The sequence below is a fragment of the Pipra filicauda genome, unplaced genomic scaffold (assembly GCF_003945595.2).
Source record: "Pipra filicauda isolate LSUMZ 115617 unplaced genomic scaffold, ASM394559v2 scaffold409_size848515_pilon, whole genome shotgun sequence".
Taxonomy (NCBI): Eukaryota; Metazoa; Chordata; class Aves; order Passeriformes; family Pipridae; genus Pipra; species Pipra filicauda.
In genome coordinates, this window is record NW_024104542.1 from 265,688 (window position 1) to 288,052 (window position 22,365).

The window sequence follows — 22,365 nt, forward strand, 5'->3', positions numbered from 1 at the left end:
CCTGGGAAAACTCCTTCACCAAAAACTTCCTGTGTTGTGCTTTCCTGAACTTACACTGAAGGCCCCTGCCAAAGGTTCCTGCAATCAAACAGTTCTCGCGACATTCAGGAGCAAAGCAGCTTCTAAGTATAAATCCAGTTCTTACCCATAAACTTTTGCTGAAGCTGCCATATTTTGGATTTCCAGAACTCTATGAGGAACAACAGTTCAATTCCCACTTCTTTTTCTAGTAGGTTACAAAAATCTTTAGTTTCAGAGCGGGGCCACGTGGTGTGTTGACGAGCAATACGGTTCTGATTTACGTTGTGCAGATTAACCAACCAAAGGCATGAAGCTCTCAGCCTCCCCTCTACCAACATTTTCTCCAGTGTCCTAAAACATCATCCTCTGGGGAAAGACTTTGGGTTGTATCACCTATCTTGTTCTTCCCACAACGTTCAGACTCCATAATTTCTTATTCCTATATTTCATAGTTTTGTAAGACTACTGTGCAGAGAGTCAAGTGGAAGATACCCATCATGTCATTCATATCAGTTTGCTGCAAAGGGACTTCATATCTCCCTCCCCCTCCCCAAATCCTCTTGAAAACGGCAAAGGAAGGGTTGGGAAAAATATTAGTGATGTGTTAATTTGGGTTGATCCTTTATTAACTACTGTCACCGCTGCTTCACATTAATAAAGATCCACTTCCATCTCCTTCCATGTATCATACAGGTGGTAAGGTGACAGATTTATGGAAGCTGCTTTTTGGAGACTATAGCTTAATTAACACCCTCAAAAAAAAAAATCCCTCTTCAAAGTTAAGCCGGACAAAAAGCCACCTCTTTATTCATGCTGTGGTTTGTTTTTTTTTTTTTTTTTTCCTTACAATGCAAGATCCTCAGCGACACAGCACCGAGGCATCAAAACGGTAAGCAATTTATTTTTATCGGTTTTATTTCACGCAGCCGTGAATAGCAGAGGTATTTTTCCCCCTCTGGACTAATAACAGTAGCCCAACCAAGTGAATTCTTAGACAGCTGAATGAACAGGCATAAACCCGCCGGGGGATTAGTTACAGTCGCACCCCTACGCGGCGGTCCCGCTTCCCACGGGCGCTGCCGCGCGTTACCGCCCGCGGGCGGAGCGGGGCACCGGGAAGGCTGCGGGCCGGCCGCTCCCGAAGGCAAAGGGAATGCCAGGGACACTCCAAGTCCCCGGACGCGTCTCCCCTTTGCGCGTGCAGCCGAAGCGCCGCTCCCGGTCTCTCCTGGCCCGGGATGCTGGGGTCTTCCCGGCGGGATTCTCCGCCAAAGCCGCCACCTCTCCGGTGTAGGCTGTGTCCTCTCAGCGGGCTCCGAGGGGCCGCGGTGGCGAGGCGGTGGGGGAGCTGCCTTACCCCGCCGGGGAGCTGCGGGCGGGCGGGCGGGCGGGGATGCAGGGAGGGACGCAGGAGGGGATGCAGGGAGGGATGCAGGAGGGGATGCAGGGGGGGACGCAGGGAGGGATGCAGGAGGGGATGCAGGGGGGGACGCAGGGAGGGATGCAGAGAAGGATGCTCCGAGCCTGCTGCCGCCTCTGAGAGCGGCGGAGGAATCTCGGCGCTGCCGCCCGTCGGTGTGGTGGAGCAACGAGTGCGGCGGAGGGATCGGGCGGTCCCGCCGAGCGCCCGCCCCCTGCGCGGCGGCGCGGCCCCGCCGATATAGCGCGGCGCGGGGAGGCGCGGCCGTCACTTGGCGAGCGGCGCTCCGCGGGTGCGGGGCTGCGCGGGCGGCGGCAGCGGCAGGGTTTGCCTGGGCTGGCCGAGCATCCTCCAACTTGGAACTGTCCACCGGCGCGAGCTCCTGAACATGAGCCTCCTGCCTCTCTACCTGCTCGGATTGCTCCTCAGTGGCGGGCAAGGTAGGAGCGGGGCCGCCTTTTGCCGCCTTCTTCTTTTTATTTTTTTTTTCCTAAATTAATTATGATTCTTACCTGTGCTGTCCGCTCGCTCAGATTAACGGCAAAGAAATGGAGAAAAAAATAAAGCAATGCATTATCCTGGAACCAAATTAAGAAGGACCTAAAACTTGTTTCGTCGCCCACCTTTTTTTAAGTCTTCAAGAGGTGTCATTTATGAGGAAAAAGAGGAAAAAAAAAAACCTGGAAGGTGCTAAGTGTACTTAGCTGCTTTGCATGGGGTTTCGCCCCCTTTTTTTTTTTTTTCGTGATAAATGTGGGAGGGAGACGGAGCGACTCAAAAAAATGTGTCTTCCAGGGACCGTGCCTTAAAATCCGCATCAGCTCTCGGGGAAGGTAGCGCGGGCTCCGTTTTTAGGAGCAGGGAGAAGTGCTGGCGGTAGAGCCCGTGAGAAACCTGACCTGAAGTCTGCCTGTCGGGGTTCCTCCTCTCCCGAAGACCCTTCCCGGCGCTCTGCCGGGACACCGAGCCCCCCGGCACGGGGCTGGGCGATGACAGGGCTGTGCGCGGGTGCGGAGCCCTTGTGCCGCGGGGGCAGGGGTGTGCGGGGACAGAGCGCGGTGGGCTGGCGCCTCCGGGCACGGTTCGCTCTTTGCATATGTATGTGCGTGTATATATGCGTGTGTGTGTACAACGCGGACTCGGGGATTGCGCTGCAGCCATGCGTTTTGGGCTTGTTTTTTGGGGGGAGGGCTGAAACATCTATATATCTATTCATTTATTTGCCTTTTTTTTTTTTTTTTTTTTTTTCGGATGTCCCCTCCGCGACTACTTGCGGATTTGTGCTCCTCGAGGAGACGGGGCGGGGAAGGGCCGTCGGGAGGGGAACAGCCCCTCGGTGAGGGATGACCACCGCCGTGTTTGGAAAACTGTTCGGGCAAGTTCCCGGCGCCCGCGCGGGGCTGCCCCTGGCCCCGCTCCCCCCGCGCCAGATGCCCGGTGCGAGGCTGATTCGCCGCACCTGAGGGGGTGGGCGGCGGCCCGCCTTCCTAAGGAGGTTCTAGGGGAGAAGTAAAACCCGCCCGAACCCCCAGCTGGGTGCCAGCGGGATCGGCCCCGGGCCGCGGTGCCGCCGCCGGGCGCCAGAGGGCGGCAGAGCTCCACGGCCGCGCCGGGCAGCGCCCGGGACGGGGCGCGGCGGGACCGGGGATGGGTGGGAGGGAGCTGGATGGGTCACTCGGGGGATGAGGGGGTCACCCGGGGGCTGGTTGTGTTACCCAGGGGCTGCAAGTGTCACCTAGGCCCTACACGGTGTCTTGGGAAGGGGCAGAGAGATCTGTTGCGCTTGAGGAAGGGGCGGGGGTTATGCCTTGAGGTATAACAGCTGCAGCTGTGAAGGTGGCCTTCGGTGTATTCATAGCTGAAACTCGCACCGCCCAGGTGTTTTCTCTCGTTGATAAGTAGCAAGGAGACACCAGATGCTCTCAGTTTCTCTAGAAACGCTTCCGTGCTTTTGCCACCCCGGGATGCGCTCCGAAGAGTCTCCCGGTGAGCAGCCATCCAGAAACAGGTCCGGAGGCTTTCCAGCACAGCCAGGGCTGGGATGGCAGAGGAGGGAACGGGAAAGCTTCCTCCAGGCTTTGCACTGATCTACCTGGGTGTAATAATGTGCGTAGAGATGTGTTCTGTGCCTCCTCCAACGGTGGAAAGCTACTTCGTGAAGTGTGATCGCTGCAGTGTAGGAGGATTGCATAGTTTTGCTATCTTACTATCACAAATGTTAGGAGATAAACAATGGAGTGAAATTATATTAAGCCGAATTTTAAAAATTATAGGAGGGTAGATACGAGGGGGGATGAAAAGAAGAGGAGGAAATCTGAATAAATCTCATATTGATAGTAAGTTGCTCAATTTAAAGAAACAACTTAATTTATTTTTTTTTTTTAACTAGAGGGAATGGACTGTACTGGCAGGGGAAGAATGAGATTCTTTAACTGGCTGTAGAAAAAGCAGAAACATACAGCTTCGATCCACAGCAGGGCATAGTAAATGGGAGCGGGAGAACATCTGCATATGGAAAATATCCACATTTAGGTTGCTAGGAGAGAGAAAAAAACCTACAGTGATGTGGGGGTTTTTTTATTCATTTTAATAAGTGTGATCATGGTGAGGGACTTACTGTATATTTTTTTTTTTCATTTTCAACACATCCTTGAAGTAATCTAGAGAACTAAGTGAATCAAGTAATTTGAGGCTATTCTTAAAACTCTTGGGATTTATCTTTTTTTGTGGAAATACAGTAGTGGGGAACACTTACATCATCAACTGGAGATTGTGGTGTTTGTGAGGGTTATTTTGTTGGTTTGTTTTTAAGAAAAGCATTATTATGCAAGTATTAAGTGATGATTATGACTTTTTTGATGTTAAATAGAAATAGTGTGGATCATCAGGAAAAAGCCAGAAACTAGATTTGGCTCATTTGCTTTGGAAACATCCATAGTCTTAGGCTGAGGATTTATATTTTGAAGAATGGAGCTGCAGTAGATTTTATGAAGAATGGCTGAAGCTTTTTCTTTGGGAAGTGCTGGTGTTCAGGATTGGAAAGAGGGAATGGTACTGTATTTGTTCCATTCCAGAAAATCAGAACAGTTTTAAAACAAGTAGCAGACAGCCACCCCCTCCCCCAGCCCCTTAAGTTAAGAGCTTATGAATGTCATAATTATCAACCAGGGCCAAATTTTCCCTTTCCTAATTTCATGGCAAGGGAGGACTTTAACTGACGATGTTATTACGCTGAAACAAAAGTATTTTTTTCCTGAACCTTTCAAAGCTGTCCAGACAATTCATCCAGTGTGAAGGCTCAAATTTAATTAGCTTTGCTTTGATAAAAAAAAGAAACAAAATACCCACATAGATGCACCACCACCACCCCGTACCCCAAACCAACAGAAAAAATCATGCTCCACTTTCGAAATCTGCCTTTTAAGACATGTAGTGATACAACACTCAAAAGGAAAAGCTTCATTGGTCTTTACCAGTGTCTGGGGACACTGACTAAAAGTGGATGAAATGGACATCTTCCCAGATTTCAGAATCCTATTTCTTTTATCACTCTGCATAATATACATTTCTTTGTGTTAGCAAATTTTGGTGGTAGAAAATGTTTTGCTTGTAGAATTTGAGCTATTTTGTGCTCATCCAGGAGATTCAGAGGAGTGAGTACTTGTTCGGTCATTGTGCTTCAAGTCTCCTCTTTTCACTGCTTTGATACTGAGCTGCTTCTTGTTTTTCCTGAAGAGTTTCTCTTTACAAGTGCTTATAAGGGACTGTTTGTTAATAAGGAACATCCCCCAAGGGAGATGCCAGCCTGTGTGTCTTATTCACCACAGTGCAGTCTGGAATCCTGCCTCTTTCTACTTTTTGCATACTGAATCCATGAAATTTGGAATTTCTGAAATCAGTGAGTTTCTCCACTGGATTAAATGGAACTAATATTTTACTCTGGTTGCATACTGAAATCTGAAACATATCCTGAGACTTCAACTGGCCATTGGTTTCTGCTACAGTTGGTTTATACAACTGCATTAAGATTAAGATACATCTACTCTCCTCCCTTCTCCTTTTCAGCCTTCCAAAATGAACAAACTAATCAGACAAAAAATGAATGCTTGATTTTTCTGTTTTAGGCTATGTTACTCCTCTTCAGGTGAATATGAGATTCAAAATATCTGCCTGAAAATAACCCTTGACTGATGAGGTGTTCTTAAAGACTGACTTAAGAACAGATAGTTGAGAAATAATGTAGAGAGCTTTGTTTCATGCAGTCCTAGTCAAAATGGAGTTAGAGGTATTTTTATCATTTGCAGTGGCTCTAAATTATGAAATATATGAATGATAAAGGCATAGACATAAAGCTTTAAAGTCTTTTCTAAGAGGTTGAATAGCATAATTTGGACTTGTTCTCTTACAGCACAACACGTATTTATTTAGTTAACTAATTTTTTTTATCTATGGAAATGTTACTGGATTGTTATGTTGAATTTATGTAGGATTTACCTTTCATGGCCACCTTCTACAACAAGTATATTGAGAACAAATACTGTATTTGTTTGCCCTTTCATTGACCTTTACTTTGAGACACCTTTTCCAAGTGATTCATGTTTACTTACTGATTTTCTTTCAATTTACTCCAGTAATCCTCCAGTTACATTCAGCACACGCCATTTAATGCCAGCAGAATTGAGTCAAGTTCATATGACATTTTGGGAAACACGTTTTAACTACACTAATTTGTGTCTGGGAGTTGAAAATTTATTCTTGAAAGAGTGGTATATAGACTTCTTCAGGTCAAGAATCTGGATCATATCTGGTATTCATATTTTAAAGTTTATATCAAGTAATGTCAGATGTCTTATTTAGTTTTTTGTTTGTCTTTTTAGCACTCATATTTGCTTTGTAATATAAGGGCAAAATACTTGATAAAGTGTATCCTGAAGTTCTACGTGTCACAGGTCATTTGAATCTTATTTTTGATGTCTCTTGTAATTGAGAAATAGCAGAGATGGGAGGTAAAACTCGCTTGTATCCTGACATACTCAAATCTGGAGGCTCTGATAGACTAGTTCCAGGCCTGTTGGTATCTGTTTTATCTTATCATTACTTTTTATTTTGACCTAAGCAATTAATCATGACCTAATTCTGACCTAGTAATTAGGTTCCCCCTTAAGTGTATTTAATTACTTTCTAGTTTGGGTATATAAGTAGAATATTCAATTTTTGTTGACTAGTTTAAATCAGAATAATTTTTAATATTAAATAGACCATTCAGAGCACTACTTGCTGTTACCTCAAGAATCTCTGGATGTCCAGCTTCAGTGAAATAAATCTGCATTCTTTAGTAAAATCTTTTCTATTGCTTTTGTAGCTCCATTTCTCTTAATACTGTGCTTGTATGGATTTATATGTCTCTTTAAAAGATATCAGGAAAATAAAAAGAGTTAATTTAATAAAGTAAGATACTCCTTAGATGTCTTGCGTTATGCGATAACATCTTGAATGGGGTGTCCTCAAAATAAGGGTATCAAGGTTTTTATATTTGTTATGTGGCTGAATTTTTACTTTGTTATCTCTTGACTGATGATATCATTAATCAGAGAAGACATTTTATGATTTGCTGTGCTGTAGACGAGCTTAAAATCTACCTCTTAATTTATTGAATGAAAAGAGTACAAGAGAGCAGTAAAAAAAGAAGAAAAACAGGGAGAGTCATTTATCTGGTTACAGCTATTTGTGGTGGCAGCTTCGGATATTAAAATCCTGGAAAAGAAATCCATGTAATGTTACTTAAAAGTTATGTGGAAAGGAAACAGAGAATATGTATGTACACAGCTCTACATTTTAGAAAACCTTGCTTAACAAGACCCCTAAGTCTTTGAATGATCTGCATTTGAGTTGCTCCATGGAAGAACTGTTGGTTGCACTAACCCAGGGGCTCACACTAATCAGGAATGAGTTGACTTCAGTGGGTTCAGTGGAGTGTGTGGAAGTGTCTCTTCAAATGGCAGGAGGTAATCAGCTTTCATTTTTGAAATAGCATGAGATGGGCAATACTATCCATTTATGCTGCTGTTAGGACTTAGAAAATTATGATTAACAGAAAATTTCTCTTTGCTTTTGTGCATTAACACCTGGATCATTAATGAACGCATGACAGTAATAGCTTGAACTACAAATCCAAATTAAGATCTACTGCAGAAGGAGATATTTATAATGTAGTTCTTAAACATGAAGATGACTATGAGTATTGTCGTTGTTGAGGCACTGGAACAGGTTTCCCAGACGAGTTGTGGATGCCCCATCCCTGGAAGTTGAAGGCCAGGTTAGATGGGGCTCAGAGCAGCCTGGTGGAAGGTGTCCCTCTCCACAGTAGGGGGTTTGGAATTAGATGATCTTTAAGGTCCCTTCCAACCCAAACCATTCTATGACTGTAGCCAAACTTTACTAATTCTAGTCAGAGGAGAATTTCCATCAACTTAAGTTTGTGTTTGCGCAAGAGACAAACAGGACTAGTTCTTGAAAAGTGGTTATTTTACTGTCTCAAGTAAGTAATTTTGGGAATGAAGTAGACAGTGAAGTGTATCAACTGAAAATTCATTACACGGTTTCTGCCTATTTAAGAACATTGTTAAAGTTAAACCTGACACCTGCTGAAATGTTTCACCTGCTTTCTTCCTCTTCTGGAAAGGAAAAAATGTAGTCATTTGGTTTTACCTGTTCTTTAATGTGATACATAAGGAGCACTGCAAATAGGATGAAGAGATCAAGTCTTTTAGAAACCTATTTGAACAAATAATTTTGGTAAGCCTAGAAATCTACTAACCAAGGGTGTCATTTGCTACCAGTTTCCATGATCCAATCATAATCTTATCTGAAATAACCAGTTTGTGGATGGATAACATCCAGATAAAGTTGGGAAGCAACATGTAGTACTGTGGAGGTTTAGTCAGCTTCTTCAGTAGTCCCGCCTATCATTACTGAAATAAATTTCTTCTTATACACATGCTATACAAGTTCCTTCAAGAACCAGCTTTCCATAAAAAGCATAGATCATTGATATGTTAATTTATGTTCATTTAAGATGTAGTGGCTCTATTTGAAGAAAAAATTGAGAGGGAAGTACAAGTGGCTCGTTTTCTTTTTACCCAGCTGTATTTTTCCTCCCACTTAAACTTTTATTGTGGCTTTAGAAGGGTGCACTGGTTTTTATTTAATGTTCTAGTTACCTGAGTAGTATTGCTAAACAACAGACAAAGCCTGATGAATAACTTCATAATTCAGCAATGTTCAGCCCTGTAGCATATGAATAACTTATAAGGCTAGGAATGAAACTTTTTCCTTTTCAAAATGGCCCTTCCAGTTAGCTAATATTAAACTGATTACTTACATTGCAGTTGTAGCCTAAGTGACAATACTGGTTGTTTGGTATGATCTGAAATTCATACTTGGAAATCATATGACAAGCTGCTGTCCTCATCACTTTGCCCAAGAGGTGCCATTTGGAGCATACTATGGATTCAGTTTAAAAACACTCATTACCATCAATTTTCTTGCTACTAAAACACGTTGCACCAAATTCAGTCAACCTGCAAGCAATTTCAAACCCATTAACTTGGTAGACCTTTGTGCTGCAGCTGAATTTGGCTTGCATGAACTCAGATCTGTGCTTAAAATAATAAAGTATTTAAAAACAGATACTAAGGGCAGTGTATGGTCACAGATATAAACTGGAGGGGAGAGGTAATTCTACCTTTTTCTATGAATAGGTTTTTTTTACTGACAAAACTATGAATTTTTTTCTTTATTATAACAAGAAACATATAAGCAAACTGCAATGGTGTTAATATTGTTTAATTATGTTATTTTAATTAGTCAAAGCAAAAAAACCCTACAGATCCAGCATTTGGGGAAAAGAGTAGAAAAGCAAGATGAATTCCATGCACTGAAGACCAGTTGTTAGGAGTAACATCATATGGCATTTTTAAAACATTCTTGAACATATCATACTCATAAACTGCTGTGCTTACTGGATCAGAAAAAAGATTGATGTGCTCCAGTGACCTCAACAGAAACTCAAAGCAGGAGTCATAAAGAAACAGAGTAAGTACAGAATGAGAACAGCGCGATACTTCTGTCAGTGCACCTACAAGGTTCAGGGATATGTCAGGTTATATCTATGTGATCTTCCCTAATGATCTTGGCAGATCTTTGTTGCATGAATTTGTTCTTAAATCTGCTGATACTTTGATCTACTTGATGTGCTGTGTCAATAGATTACACAAGAGAAAAAGAAGTCTGAACAAATAATATGTTCAGACCCTTAATTGCTGTGTTGTAAGTAATGGAGTAATACTAGTTCCTTATTTGACTCTTCCATGACATTCATAATTGCATGTAACATGGAGAAATTGCCCATCTCTTCTGAGAAAGATTCAGAACTACATGTTATTTTCATGGGCTTTCCAGTGATTTAATTACATTTTTTTTGTTTGGTGTTCAGCTCCTTCATTTTTTTTTAAGCATTTTATTTCCCTAGCCTTTTGGTAATGGTTATCTTAAATTAGCAAATGGTAATGTAAAGTACTTGAATTTTAAGCTGATCTGCATCAGGCCAATTTTAAAATACCCTTCTCGTTCATAAATATCTCTTTTGCACTGTAATCAGTGTTGCAAGTTCTGCCTTACGAGGGAGTGGGGGCTAAAACTGTTCTTTGAGCAAGTACCCTGGTGAAATAAATGCTGAGATAGTTTGATTGCAAAAATGATGATTCCCAGGGATGAACAAAACAGAGTGCAAAGGTACTTGAAAGGAAGACATGATATATGAGTGAATGGATATAGACTGGTTACAGGGAGAAAATTATTTTCTGGCCAAAAAAGTAGTGACTCTGGAGCATAAGAACAAGAGGGAGGAAATATTGTTATTCCTAAAATGGTTCTTGATTAATTTATTAAATGTTTATATTTAATGGGTCTCCAGAATGTCCTAGGAGGTACCTTCAAACAAATGCTTTTAAGACATTTTTCATATAACGGTCCACAAGCCATAGGGGAAAAATAACTTTTAGATTGCTGAATGATACTTTCTGGAAAATGTAATAGTGTTTCTCATTCATTAAAAGGTGTACAAAGCAAATATTCATAGAATGATAGAATATCCTGAGTTGTAAGGGACCCACAAGGATCGATGTCCCAACTCCTGGCCCTGCACAGGACCATTCCCAACAGTCACACCATGTGCCTGAGAGCATTGTCCAAACTCTTCTTGAGGTCTGTCAGACTTGGTGCTGTGACCACTTCCCTGGGGAGCCTGTTCCAGTGCCCAAACACCCTCTGGGAGAAGAACCTTTTCCTAATATCCAACCTAAACCTCTCCTGACACAACTTCAGGCCATTCCCTCGGGTCCTGTCACTGGTCTCCCCAGAGAAGAGATCAGTGCCTGCCCCTCCTCTTCCCCTCACAAGGAAGTTGTAACTGCAGTGAGGTCTCCCCTCAGTCTCCTTTTCTCCAGCTGAACAGGCCAAGTGCCTTCAGCTGTTCCTCATACAGCTTCCCCTCAAGACCCTTCACTGTCTCTGTTACCCTCCTTTGAATGCTCTCCAATATAATATAATATAATCCTTATATTGTGGCACCCAAAACTGCACACACCACTGGAGGTGAGGCCACACCAGTTCTTAGAAAATGCAGCATTAAATGATTCATTTGCATTCATTTGATGGGTTTTTTTTTGTAGCAACAGTACAGAATTACAAAGACAAAATTTCACAGTGCTGGAACATTGTGTTATTTGCTAATCACCTGAATGATTTTGTACGAGGCATCTATACTTCACAATAGAATCTTTGGGTTTGTTGCTTTCTGTTTGTTTTTTTTGTTTGTTTGTTTCTGAATTCTAATTTTGTAAATCTTGCCTTATTCATCTTGAAATTTAAGGTGAATTATACCCAACTGGGCATTGCCATCAGGAATAAATAATGCAATAATTTATGTACTCCTGTGCTTTCTGTATAGGGGGAATAACACCCTAACTTCAGAGCTAAGCAAAAACTAATGCTGACTTTTCCCAGCGAAGATTGTCTATGGTATAATATGAATGCTACATCTCTGTAGCATTTTCTTTTATTTTAAGAAAACAGTGCTATGTGAGATGAGGTCTGCTGGCAGAACTGTGCACGCTCTGCAGCCATGGAACTCCTCCTGGAGTCGATGGGAAACTTGTGTGCCAGGAATACTGTTTCAGGGGTGGTACTTGATTGCACCTTGCAGGGTCTGATTGAAGCTTTCAGGAGTTGTATAACTCCCATGTGAGTATGTGGGAATTTTGATTTAGTGAAGAATAGAAAATCAAGCTCTAACTCTATGTATATTTAAGTAGTGGGTATATTTATAAAGTAGTGCTGAAAAGGTGTGGGGCTAATCCAAAAGCATGGAAGAGCTGGAAACTAAAGGGGTGTTCTAGTGTGCCAGGTTAACGTGGTACAGGAGAAAAAAAAGAATATTTTTCTGTGTTTTTTAATAATAAATCCAAGGACACACTTTAAATATTGTAAGCTGCTAATTGTTCCCAGAGGGAGAAAATGTATGAAAGTTGTATTTAATTTTTATGGTCGCTTAGTTGTTGCAGCCCAGGTCGTGGCTGTGTTGGGAAGTTTACCATTCCACATAAAAATTCATGAATTCAGTTTTGTTTGCATTTTTGAGAGTTTTGATTTACTAGAGTGTTTTTTGTCTGTGGCTTTGTGACAGTGGTCAAAATTGTTCCTCGGCTGTTCAGTATTCAGGTCATGCCTGCAGGTCTGTAAGTGACTGTCTGAGTGATCAGATGTTCAAGGGATTTGTGCCAGTCTATGGCAGTTCCACACACTGGGTTCAGCAGCTTTTAGCATTTAGTCAAAAAAATCCCCCCCCCCCCCAGCACCTCTGCATTACATTTTTATGAATGGCTTTGGATTATACAGCCTGTGTACATACTGAATTTATGTTACTGGGATTGAGAGTTCTGAGGTGGTGTTTTCTATACAGTCCTCAAAAACTCATGGTGGATTTAATCTGATTTTACTGTTCTTGCAAGTAAATTTACAGATGTCTGTTTAATGTCATAGTAATGGGTTTCAGTTCTGAGTGCATGATCCTCTTAAGTGTTGCTAATTTTTAGAACAATTTTGGTCTTATATTCAACTTTTCTGTATCATTTGCAAATGTTAGTATAAATCAAAATATTCTTATCTGTGTCTAAAACCTCAGGAATCACCTGCTTTATTCTATGCAACCCTTTATGTGCCACACTCTGATAGCCTTTTCTTTTATATTTTTTTTAATTTTGGTCCTAGGTACATGAATGAACACTTTATCTGCTGCATAAAAGAGCAGATCTGGCTGGGGAAACCATTGTTTCCTGTGAAAATGGTGATTAAAAGAAATAGAATTTCCTGTGAGTCATGTGTTTTGCATTTCTAGCTACTCAGGATCTCATTTTAAAAAATGAACCACAACTAAACAAACCCAGAAATACTCCTTTTCTACAGAGAAGTCCTTTTTGCTGTTAGATGGAGTTCTGATATCTGTTTCTCTGCACCTATTTTAAAGGCCAGATAACAGTAGCCATTGACTTGAGTATCATGTAAATACTATAAAAGCTATTTTAAATAAATCTTACTCTTTAATTGTGATTTGTGAATGTTTCTATTGCTTTATTGAACCTTAAATACACATCTGACTATTTTCCAGATTACATAGTCGCTGTTTACACCTAAGTCAATGAAAGCTTGAAAATGAAGACAAATTTTTCTCTTCATAGCTACAGTGAATCTATAATCTGTGACCTGTAGGTATTAAATAAGTAACATCTTTATCTGTCAAACTATAGAAAAGTCTATTTCTGCAGTGATGCTCTATTTTTACATGACATAATGAACTTTCTACATATGTTTATGAATGTTTGATCAGAAAAAAAACATTATAGTAGGAGGGAGAGGGGAAACTGGCAGGTAGGGAAGGAGAAACACTGAATATTTGTTGATGGTGCACCAAAGAAGGGATTGATCATTGGATTTGTTTGGGGGGGGGAATGGGTGCCTTTTTTTGTTTGATTGGTTTTCTGTTTTTCTTTTGGGGGCTGGAGCTGTTAAAAACAAAACTCTGATTTCATAGTCCAGGGGTGTTCCCACTGAATCATAGAATAGCTGCGGTTGTAAAAGACCTTTAAGGTCATCAAGTCCAGCTCTCGACCCAGCACCACCACCATGTTCACCACTAAACTATGTCCTTAAGTGTCACATCCACACATTTTTTTGAATTTTTCCAGGGATGGTAACTCCACCACTTCCCTAGGAAGTCTATACCAATGCTTTACAACCCTTTCCATGAAAGAATTTTTCCTAATGAAAGCATCCCATGAAGTTTCACATAGAGTTCATGACGTTGGAGGACAAGCCTTACTCCTAAAATTCTGTAATCTGAGGTTTTTCTGAAATTCAGTCCTAAAAACAGCTGCATGTGCAAAGGATCACTAAAAGAGGAAAAAATAAGAATATAAGCTTTTCTAAACAGTTTTTAGGAAAAAAATGCACAGTGAAGCAAAAGCTACTTTTCACAGTAAACACTTTTATGCAAAAAACCACATTTGCATTACCAGTCTGAGTTCAATTGTTCTTAAAATATCTTCATGTAAGGTTTAATTCCCAAATAGATACAGATCTTTTGTGGGGTTTTGTTGTTGTTCTGTTGTTGTATTTATTTTTGAATCCTGCTGTCTTACAAGAAGTAAAATATGAGTGGAAATAGTTAACTTGCTCAGATTCATTGAGTTAGTGCCGAGCTTTTGCCCTACATCCTTTTGGCAGGATTTCTCTTCTCCTGTAATGTTTCCCTTCACTTGTGGTGTGCAGTGTACCTGCATTATCTAAACTGAAGTTTTGAGGTATGACAATAGAGAGGTAAATATTTCTGTGGTAAAACTATCAATTCCAGTCTCTTAGATGTGGTAGTGCAGATAGTCAGTTTACAACCTGACAATAAAAAGAACTGATTCAACTGAAAAGTTAAGTATGTGATTTGCTGGTGATTACAAGCAGCAGGTAAAAAAGTTTTTTTTGTTTTTGTTTTTTGGTTATTAAAACACTGTCCCTGCCATTTTTAAAAGTCCATGGTCTGGCTATTCAATTTCAGATGTATAGATAGTCACATAACCAAATCTATTATAACTGGCAGAAATGGCATCTTTGTTAGCCTGAAGAGTAAGACTAATGAAGGTTAAAAGATAATGGAGACTTTCTGGTTTTTACTTTAGAGATAGTTTCTGCAGATCAGAGAAAAACACTTTTTATCCTAAAAGGTTCTCTACTAAATACTGTGTTCTCCATAATTATCTGTTCAGTATTATTGATGAAGTCTGAAATTGCTTCTCTGTCCTTGTCTTTGGAAGGTGTGTGCCACCTGGTATCAATAACATACCGGGGAATTCTCAGCGTGAAATGTATTAAACCTCACAACACCTTCAACCTCACCATTGGAAAAGTAGGGAATTAGGTTAGCAGGTGTGTCCCCTTGGTCTCTTCTAGGCATAATCAAACTCTCCTTGCACATGTTCCCAGTTAACTGAAGACAAACTAGTTCCAAATCATGAGCGGGAAGTGCCATTGCTTGAACAAACTGTTGTCATGGCTTATTAACATTCCCATGGTGGTGTGGTAATTACAGATGCACTTGCCATTAGGTTTGCATCTGCCCATCTCAGAGTAAGCATCTGCCTTCCAAAGATGGTGTTGGCATGCACAGAGCAAGAAAAAGGCGAGGTGGTGCAGAGATACTCAAGTTAAAGAGAGCCTGAACCAGTGAATCTAAGTGGCACAGCATCACCCTTGTGGCACTGGGTGCCCACTCCTGTCAGAAGAGGACTTCTGACTCAACTAAATAGTTTTATTTGCCCCAGGCACCACACTGACATACATATATTGTTTCCAGACTTAAGCTGAGTTAAGGCATCTCTGCATCATAGTTATTCATATTTCTGCTACTGCTGTAATTGGCACGGGTGGCTTGGTCCCCAGCTGTGCTTGTGCGAGCCAAATAGAGGAGATGTCTCACTGAGCAATTTGATTGAGTTTCCTGGGTCTTTAGGATGGTACCCTGCAAGCTGAACCATCTTTTCAGACACTCAGTGTTATTTCATAAATTTTCAGAAGCCATACTGACCTCTATTCCAGCGTTAGTAGATGTCATCAATGTGGCACAATGTTCTGAGGGTGCCCACATTGTTTATATTCGTGAAGTGAGAGTCAAACATTTGGAAGTCTTTTGGAAGACAGTCCAGCACCAGATTCAAAGTGGTATAACTGAGAGGATGTCAGCTACTAATGAGAATGGGAACCCTAGATTTATTAAATTGTTAATACTTGAAGAGTGTTTTAAATTTAAGTCTTTAGTTTATCTTCAAACTGTGTATTTTTGCTCTTCATACAAATAAAATCAGAGAATAGGTGTTGAATACCAACCATTTCTAGACAATAGAATAGGTATCCATTCAAACAGAGTAAATAAGTTCATGAAGGAGTTGACAGGCTATAGTTTTCTTGCTGGAACTTTGCTGGCAGGTAGGAAACCCTGCTAGCAGGGTGTTCTCCCTGCTTTGTGATGTAATACAGATGACCTTTCTTGTGCCTCAGGGATTTTACCTGCCGATATGGCCCAATGAAAACTCTGAGTCAACTACTTCAGGCACCAGAAACAAAAGGGAGATTTAAATATTACATCTTAGACACTAACCCTTACTAAATATATTAGAGTTAGATGTGAAACAGAATTACCTGAATTTTACTGCCTTGGTTTTGTTAAAATTTGTTTCTCTTTTTGTGTTACAGTCCAGATGTGTATATGAAGTATTTTCTGTACAAAATGAGAGAACTCGTGCCCCTGTGAACCTTTTTTCCTTAATTGACGTGAAATTAAACCTAAAGGAACTTGAGAAAAGTCAGACATGAATCCAGAATTGAACCAGATGTCCTGATTTCATTCCAGTCACCCTGCTTTTATGATAAGATATGGAATCAAAACTGGCATGAAAATGTGCAGTGATTGTAAACTGATTTTACTGTTGCTCTTTAGTGCATGTTGACTCCAGAAGCTTTGTCTTAAATGGACCTTATCTGAGGCTAGAGCATTTGGTGGGTTTGATTTGGCAATCCTTTAGGACCCTAAGGAGTATCCCCAGAAATCTTTATTTAAATCTGCACATTAGCAGTAGAATGCTTGTTGGTTCTTTTTAAGAAGTCAAGGAAACAAAATAGAAATGTTCTTTTTGGTGAGAAACTAGATTCGGGGATCTCTTTGAAGAAAGAAATTGAATAACCAAAATGTTTTCCTTCCATGGTCAGCCAGGAAGAAAAACCTGGATCACCTGTTTTGGTGATCCAGGCTGGTTGTGAATGCTGGACTGGAAGATGAAATTGGGTGAGAAAAATGCTGTCAGTATTGATGACTCAGAACCTGATCAAGGGTTCTTCTTCTTTTCTGCTAACTTCACTTACTAAAATTGCCAGGCTGGACATCTATAGTGTTGGGCTTTTGTATCTGTTTGGGAATGAAGGCGGACCTACTCTTGTCTTCCTCAGTTTTGTGTCCTTTTAAACACAATTGACATGGTGTTACGTAGCTGTCTGATCCTGAAATACTAATACAAAAATGCTAAATTATTGGTAATATTAGTTTCACATATAGAAATAGTAAAATAATTATATCTATTCTGTCAACTGATAACATATTAAAAAGTCAATCATGTTTTTTCTGCAAGTGTTTTGAGTGAGCATTTTACAGGGCACGAAATACTGGTACAACCTGTGTAGATTCTTTAATCCTCACAGCAGAAATGGGGAGAGCTCTGGAATGCAGATTGGAACACACATTCCCTGATTCCTTAGCAGAGCTGAGAGAACACAGTAATTAGAGGGGCCAAATTTATGTGCTCCCTGCATTGTTTGTACACACAAGAGATTATCTAATGCTGTAAATTGGATTAGCTGTATAAACAGCAGCATAATTTATTTAAAGTCAGGTCTCAAAGACTCAGAAAAGAATAGTGGAAGAACAAGAAGGGGATTGTAAAGAGAAGAGAGGTACAGAGAATGCAGCTGTACTTTTGTACCAGTAACTGATGTAACTGGTGTATAATGATGTATTTTAATACAGTGGAATTTGTGTTTTAACCACTGGTAACGTAGAGAGCTTGAGACTCAACATTTCAGTAGAAGCTTTAAATCTGTATGTAAGGGCTGTTGAAAATGCATATTTTAAACCAATCATGTTTCATAAATTCATAAAATCAATCACCACCTCCCTCTGAGTATCTATGAATATTCATCCTTACACTTCTTCCCCAGACGAAGAAATGATGATGTGCCTTCAAAATGGATATATATAGTTGTTTCTTCAAAGTCAATAACAACTTCTATTTAACTTTTTTATAGTGCTTGGATGTTATTCAGTGTAGTCTGAGGTACTGAAAGGAATGTTTTGGGCAGCTTCCCTGCCTTCAGCTGTGGTGATGGCATGAGAGGCACAGGCAGGTGCCTTTGCACTGCTTCTGCAGAGGTCCCTCAGTGGTCTGAGGTGTTCCTCTCCTGGGCTCTGCAGGGTTAAAATAAGACCACGTTTCTGGCTTTCTGTAGGGACTACTTAGACAAACAAAAGTATAACTTACACTAAACGAAACAAGTTAAATTATATTTAAAATTGATAGCATTTACCACTGGAGTAATTCTGTACAGAAAGACAGTACAACTTAGTCAGACATAAGGACATTCTTTTGTGTGGGGAGAATAGTTTTCATTTCTTTATTCAGTTTGATCTTTAATATTATTTTTATTTTGTGTTTTGTCATTATATTTTTGGGGAAACACACAACCCTATAAGCATTTCATAACCCTATAAGTTTTCATATAATTTAAATACTTTAAATACTTTATTAAGATGATGTGGGTATCTTAGTAAAAAAGTACCTTTCTTGTTGCTTAAATGAAAATGTGGTGCATTTTTTTCTCATGTTTAAATAAGCTTCTTGACAAGACCAGGTATAATTTCATTAGTTTGTTGCATGTAATACGTACTTTGTTTTTTATAGTCTTGATTGCTGAATTTACAGACCAAATCTGTCACTTTGGTAAACAAGATGTTTTATTTAATCTCCAGTCTTTAATACAGCCTTCTGAAAGAGGGATCTTTTCGAGTGCAAAGTTCGTTGTCATGTTGCTAGTGTGTGTTTCTGACCAGAATGCAAAGTAGCTTGAATCCATACATTCTTTTTTCCTGTACTGGGACAGCTGCCAAATCTATGTCAGCGATTAACTTCTGAATGTGTCAGCTGTAACAAATACAGTTCATTGTTTCTTGACTAGTTAACAGCTAGTTTAAAAGGCAGGAACAGCTCAAATGAAAGGGAAGTACTGCACATTTTGTATTTAAAACCTTTCAGGCTGTTAAAGCCACTGAGAGAAAGAAAATAAAAATCAGTTCTAGAACGTAGAAGTTTAAGGTAGACAAAAATACTTAGCTGATTCTTCAAATCAAAACATGCCAGATAACTGGATGATGAAGTTATCTAATGAAGTTATGGCCAGTTACAGGTCATTTTCAATAAAGGGTTATATAATTCAATATTTCTAAGTCTTGGTTTCACTCATGCGTAAAGAAAAACAACACCATCCCCCTTCTGGCTTCCCCCCAAAAAAGAAAAAAAGGCAAGAAAACTCTCTTGAACTGTTAGAATAATGTTTGAGATATTTATTAGAAAAAGAATATCACAGGGAAAAAAAATGCCTTAAATTATTCAGAGAACCTGAGAGTATGAAAGCTACTAACTAGAGAGAAGTACAAAATCAGAATTTAGAGGAAAGTTAATGATACTCCTCCTCCTCACAAATTACTAAGTCAAGTTATTAATGCTGGGGGTTTTGTTTCTTTGCAGAGCATTTGCACCAAGTCACAATAACTTAATATTTATGTTTTGCCTATTTTTTTTTGGCAAATTTTCCTCTGCAAGCAAAATATGAATGGTTTGCTGTGAAGATTTAAAACCCACAATGTATGTAATTCTTTAAGCTTCATGTAGACATCTTTTTATTCTGAATTCTAGATCAGTGATTCCAGCAGAAAAGTCCTGCTATTTGAACTCAAGTTTTAGTATGTGTATGATTTTTTTTCCTATAATTTTATCTTAAAAGGTGTATTTTTGTATATTCTGTCTTGCTGAGCATAGCATGAAAGTAGTGGTACTAAATGAATACAAAAGGGGCTGTTGTAACAGGTGTCATATTCAATATCTTGCATAAGAGGGCAGATTCAGTTGTTTTCTTACAGTGGTGACAAGTGATAGAGCTCTGCAGAGATGCAGGATTGTTTTTCGTGACTAGTTCGTTTGAGCCCTGTTATTTTCAAGTTGCAGCAAGTGAAAGGTTTGAATGTCCTATTAGGCAGAGCAAAGATAGAGGAAGGCATGCAATGAAATGTCAGTAATCTAACAAGACGAGGAAATTGATACTGTTATATATGATACCAAAAAAACCCCACCAGCCAACCAAACAAAAACAGCCTCTGGAAAACACAAATTGGGATCACTCTGAATGTGTGCTCTGAGTTAGATGAGGAGCTTGAGTGGTTGGCAGCAAGATACACTGGTGGGTGAATTTTTAAATGCAAGGAAAGTTGTAGAAAAATATAATTTCTCTAGCTTCTATTTTGAAAGAGGTTGTGTGTGTTAAGAGACTGAAGGAGAGAGGGAAATAGTCTTCACATGGCTAGAAATCCTAGATTTTTCTGTATAGATTTGTGGAATGAAATGTTACCTTTCGACACATTGACAGTGCTGCAGCCTGTGCAGAGAGTAGTACTTACACTTAATGTACAGAATGTGAATCCCAGTCCTTCAGCACTTGTTCCTCCTGCTCTGTGCCACCCCCACACTCGCTCCTGTAGTTTCCTCCTTATACAGGAATGCTGTTTCATTTAGAAGGGGACTGCAGACAGCACTTCCCCCTAGATATGAGTCAGAATGTTTTATATTTGTAATACATAATTCTCCATATCTGTAGAATAGTGGTTGTGAGTCATGAGCAGGATTTGTTTGTCTACCCTAAACTTCCTTAGTGTGCAGGGTAAGAAACAGGTACTCTCATTTTTGTTTTGTTTTTCTCACTTCATTTCTCTTCTGGTGGAAGATCTGTGGCCTTTAGAAGACAACACAATTTGAGATAACTAAATCAAGAAATCTAGTAATTCCTATCTGATATACAAACCATCTTTAACCTCAAGTTTTATCTTTCTGAAATCTCAACCACTTCCATCATAATTTCCTGCTTTTATGTTTTGTGACTCTTCTTGACCGTGCTGGTGACTGTGGAGCACGTTCTGAGTTTATACTGTGTGTTCTAGAATTCAAGACATTCTAAATTGAGTTATTGCAATGCCAAGATTTTGTGAGGAGGGGAAGGAGGTAGGGAAAGAAAACCTGAATGGTAGGGAGCAATGAGAGGAAGATTTTGGCATTGCAAGCTGAAGCCAGAATGAATGAGTAGATAAATTTCATCCCATTATCTCAAATGAAACTTAAGGTTCACTGGCAAATGCTGAATTTTTACTTAAAAGAAAGATGTTTGGCCAATACAGGCTTGCTGCTATAACACAAAAAGTATGTAAATATATATATATATATATATGTATCATATACCTTAAATATAAATAATTTTATTCCATCATACCATTTTCCTATGTTCCAATAAAATCTGTTCTTTTAATATTGTATACAAGTCTAGTAATCCATTTTCAAGAATAAGTGTCCATGCAAGATGAGAGAGAGGGTATCAGGGCATGGGAGAAATTTGGCTTGTTTACTTTAAAGTGAAGAGGGGATATGTTTGGAGTCTAACAATTCCAGAGCGGTACATGGAAAAGAGAGTTCTTCTTTATTTAACTAAAAGTAGCTTCCTGGTGCTGGAATAAATGAGTTTGAGCTGAATGAACAACTTTAGTCTAAAAATGTAAAGATTATTTCCATCCACAAGAGTGAAGGAAATTGAAATAACCTTTTAAAAAGTGGTTTTGCAAAACTAAGTGATTTTTAAGAAGGGGTTAAGCGGATTTAGGGGGGGATGTTGTAATGCTGTGCCTACAGAAGGAGATTAGTATCTTTTACCCCAAAAGTGCTGTTTCCCCAACTTCTTGATTAAGTTATTTCTGGAATTAAACCCTGAAATTTCTCCTTTAAGTTTGTGTTTAGTAAATTAAAAAAAAAAAAAAAAAAGTAAAAATTAACTATTTAAACAGTAACATACTTGTTCTGGACATTGTTTCTAGAACTTTCAGATGTTTAAAATGTGTGCAATGACTTATCGTGCAATGAGAATTACCTTGTTTTCACTTACATCATGATCTCATTATGGACTAGTGATGATTAAGTCCAAAATTTGACATTAAAAATAGTTAGCATTTCACTAGTACTTGAAAATATGACTGTAGAGTCTACTCTCATGCACAAAAATAAATACTTTCTAAATGCTTTAATTTTAGGAAATAAGTAGCAGTTCTCAAACAGTGGGGAAAAAAGTAGGAATTATGGCCATTAGAAACACAGAAGCATTAATTATGTTTTTGTGGAACTGACAGAAACAGTTCTGGGTATGTTTAAAGAAGAATCTGGTATTTAGAGAACTTGTAGCCAAGTAAGTTTCACCAAGCTGTTACTGAAAACATGAAATGAAATGATCAGTATTTGTATTCCTTGCAGATATGATCTGAAGAAGTGACACATCTTGAAGAGAAGGATTTTACTTGTGGCTTTTGTGTGTGTTTTTAAACAATTAATGATTAGACAGATGTCTGCCTTCTTCCTATGGTTATGTCATTCATTTTTTTAATGTAGCTGTTGTTTTTCTTTTTTTTT

General features: G+C 39.6%; 1 protein-coding gene across 2 annotated transcripts in view; it reads left to right on the forward strand.

Annotated features, from left to right (window-relative positions):
- The first annotated feature begins 1,715 nt into the window (after nucleotides 1-1,715).
- The window catches only part of NCAM2 (neural cell adhesion molecule 2), a 276,313-nt gene continuing 255,663 nt past the window's right edge, over nucleotides 1,716-22,365 (forward strand). For both annotated transcript variants that reach the window (XM_027713181.2, XM_039385372.1), the window contains exon 1: nucleotides 1,716-1,881. In XM_027713181.2, coding sequence (XP_027568982.1) covers nucleotides 1,830-1,881 — 52 coding nt within the window. In that variant the 5' untranslated portion in view covers nucleotides 1,716-1,829. The remainder of the gene's footprint in view (nucleotides 1,882-22,365) is intronic.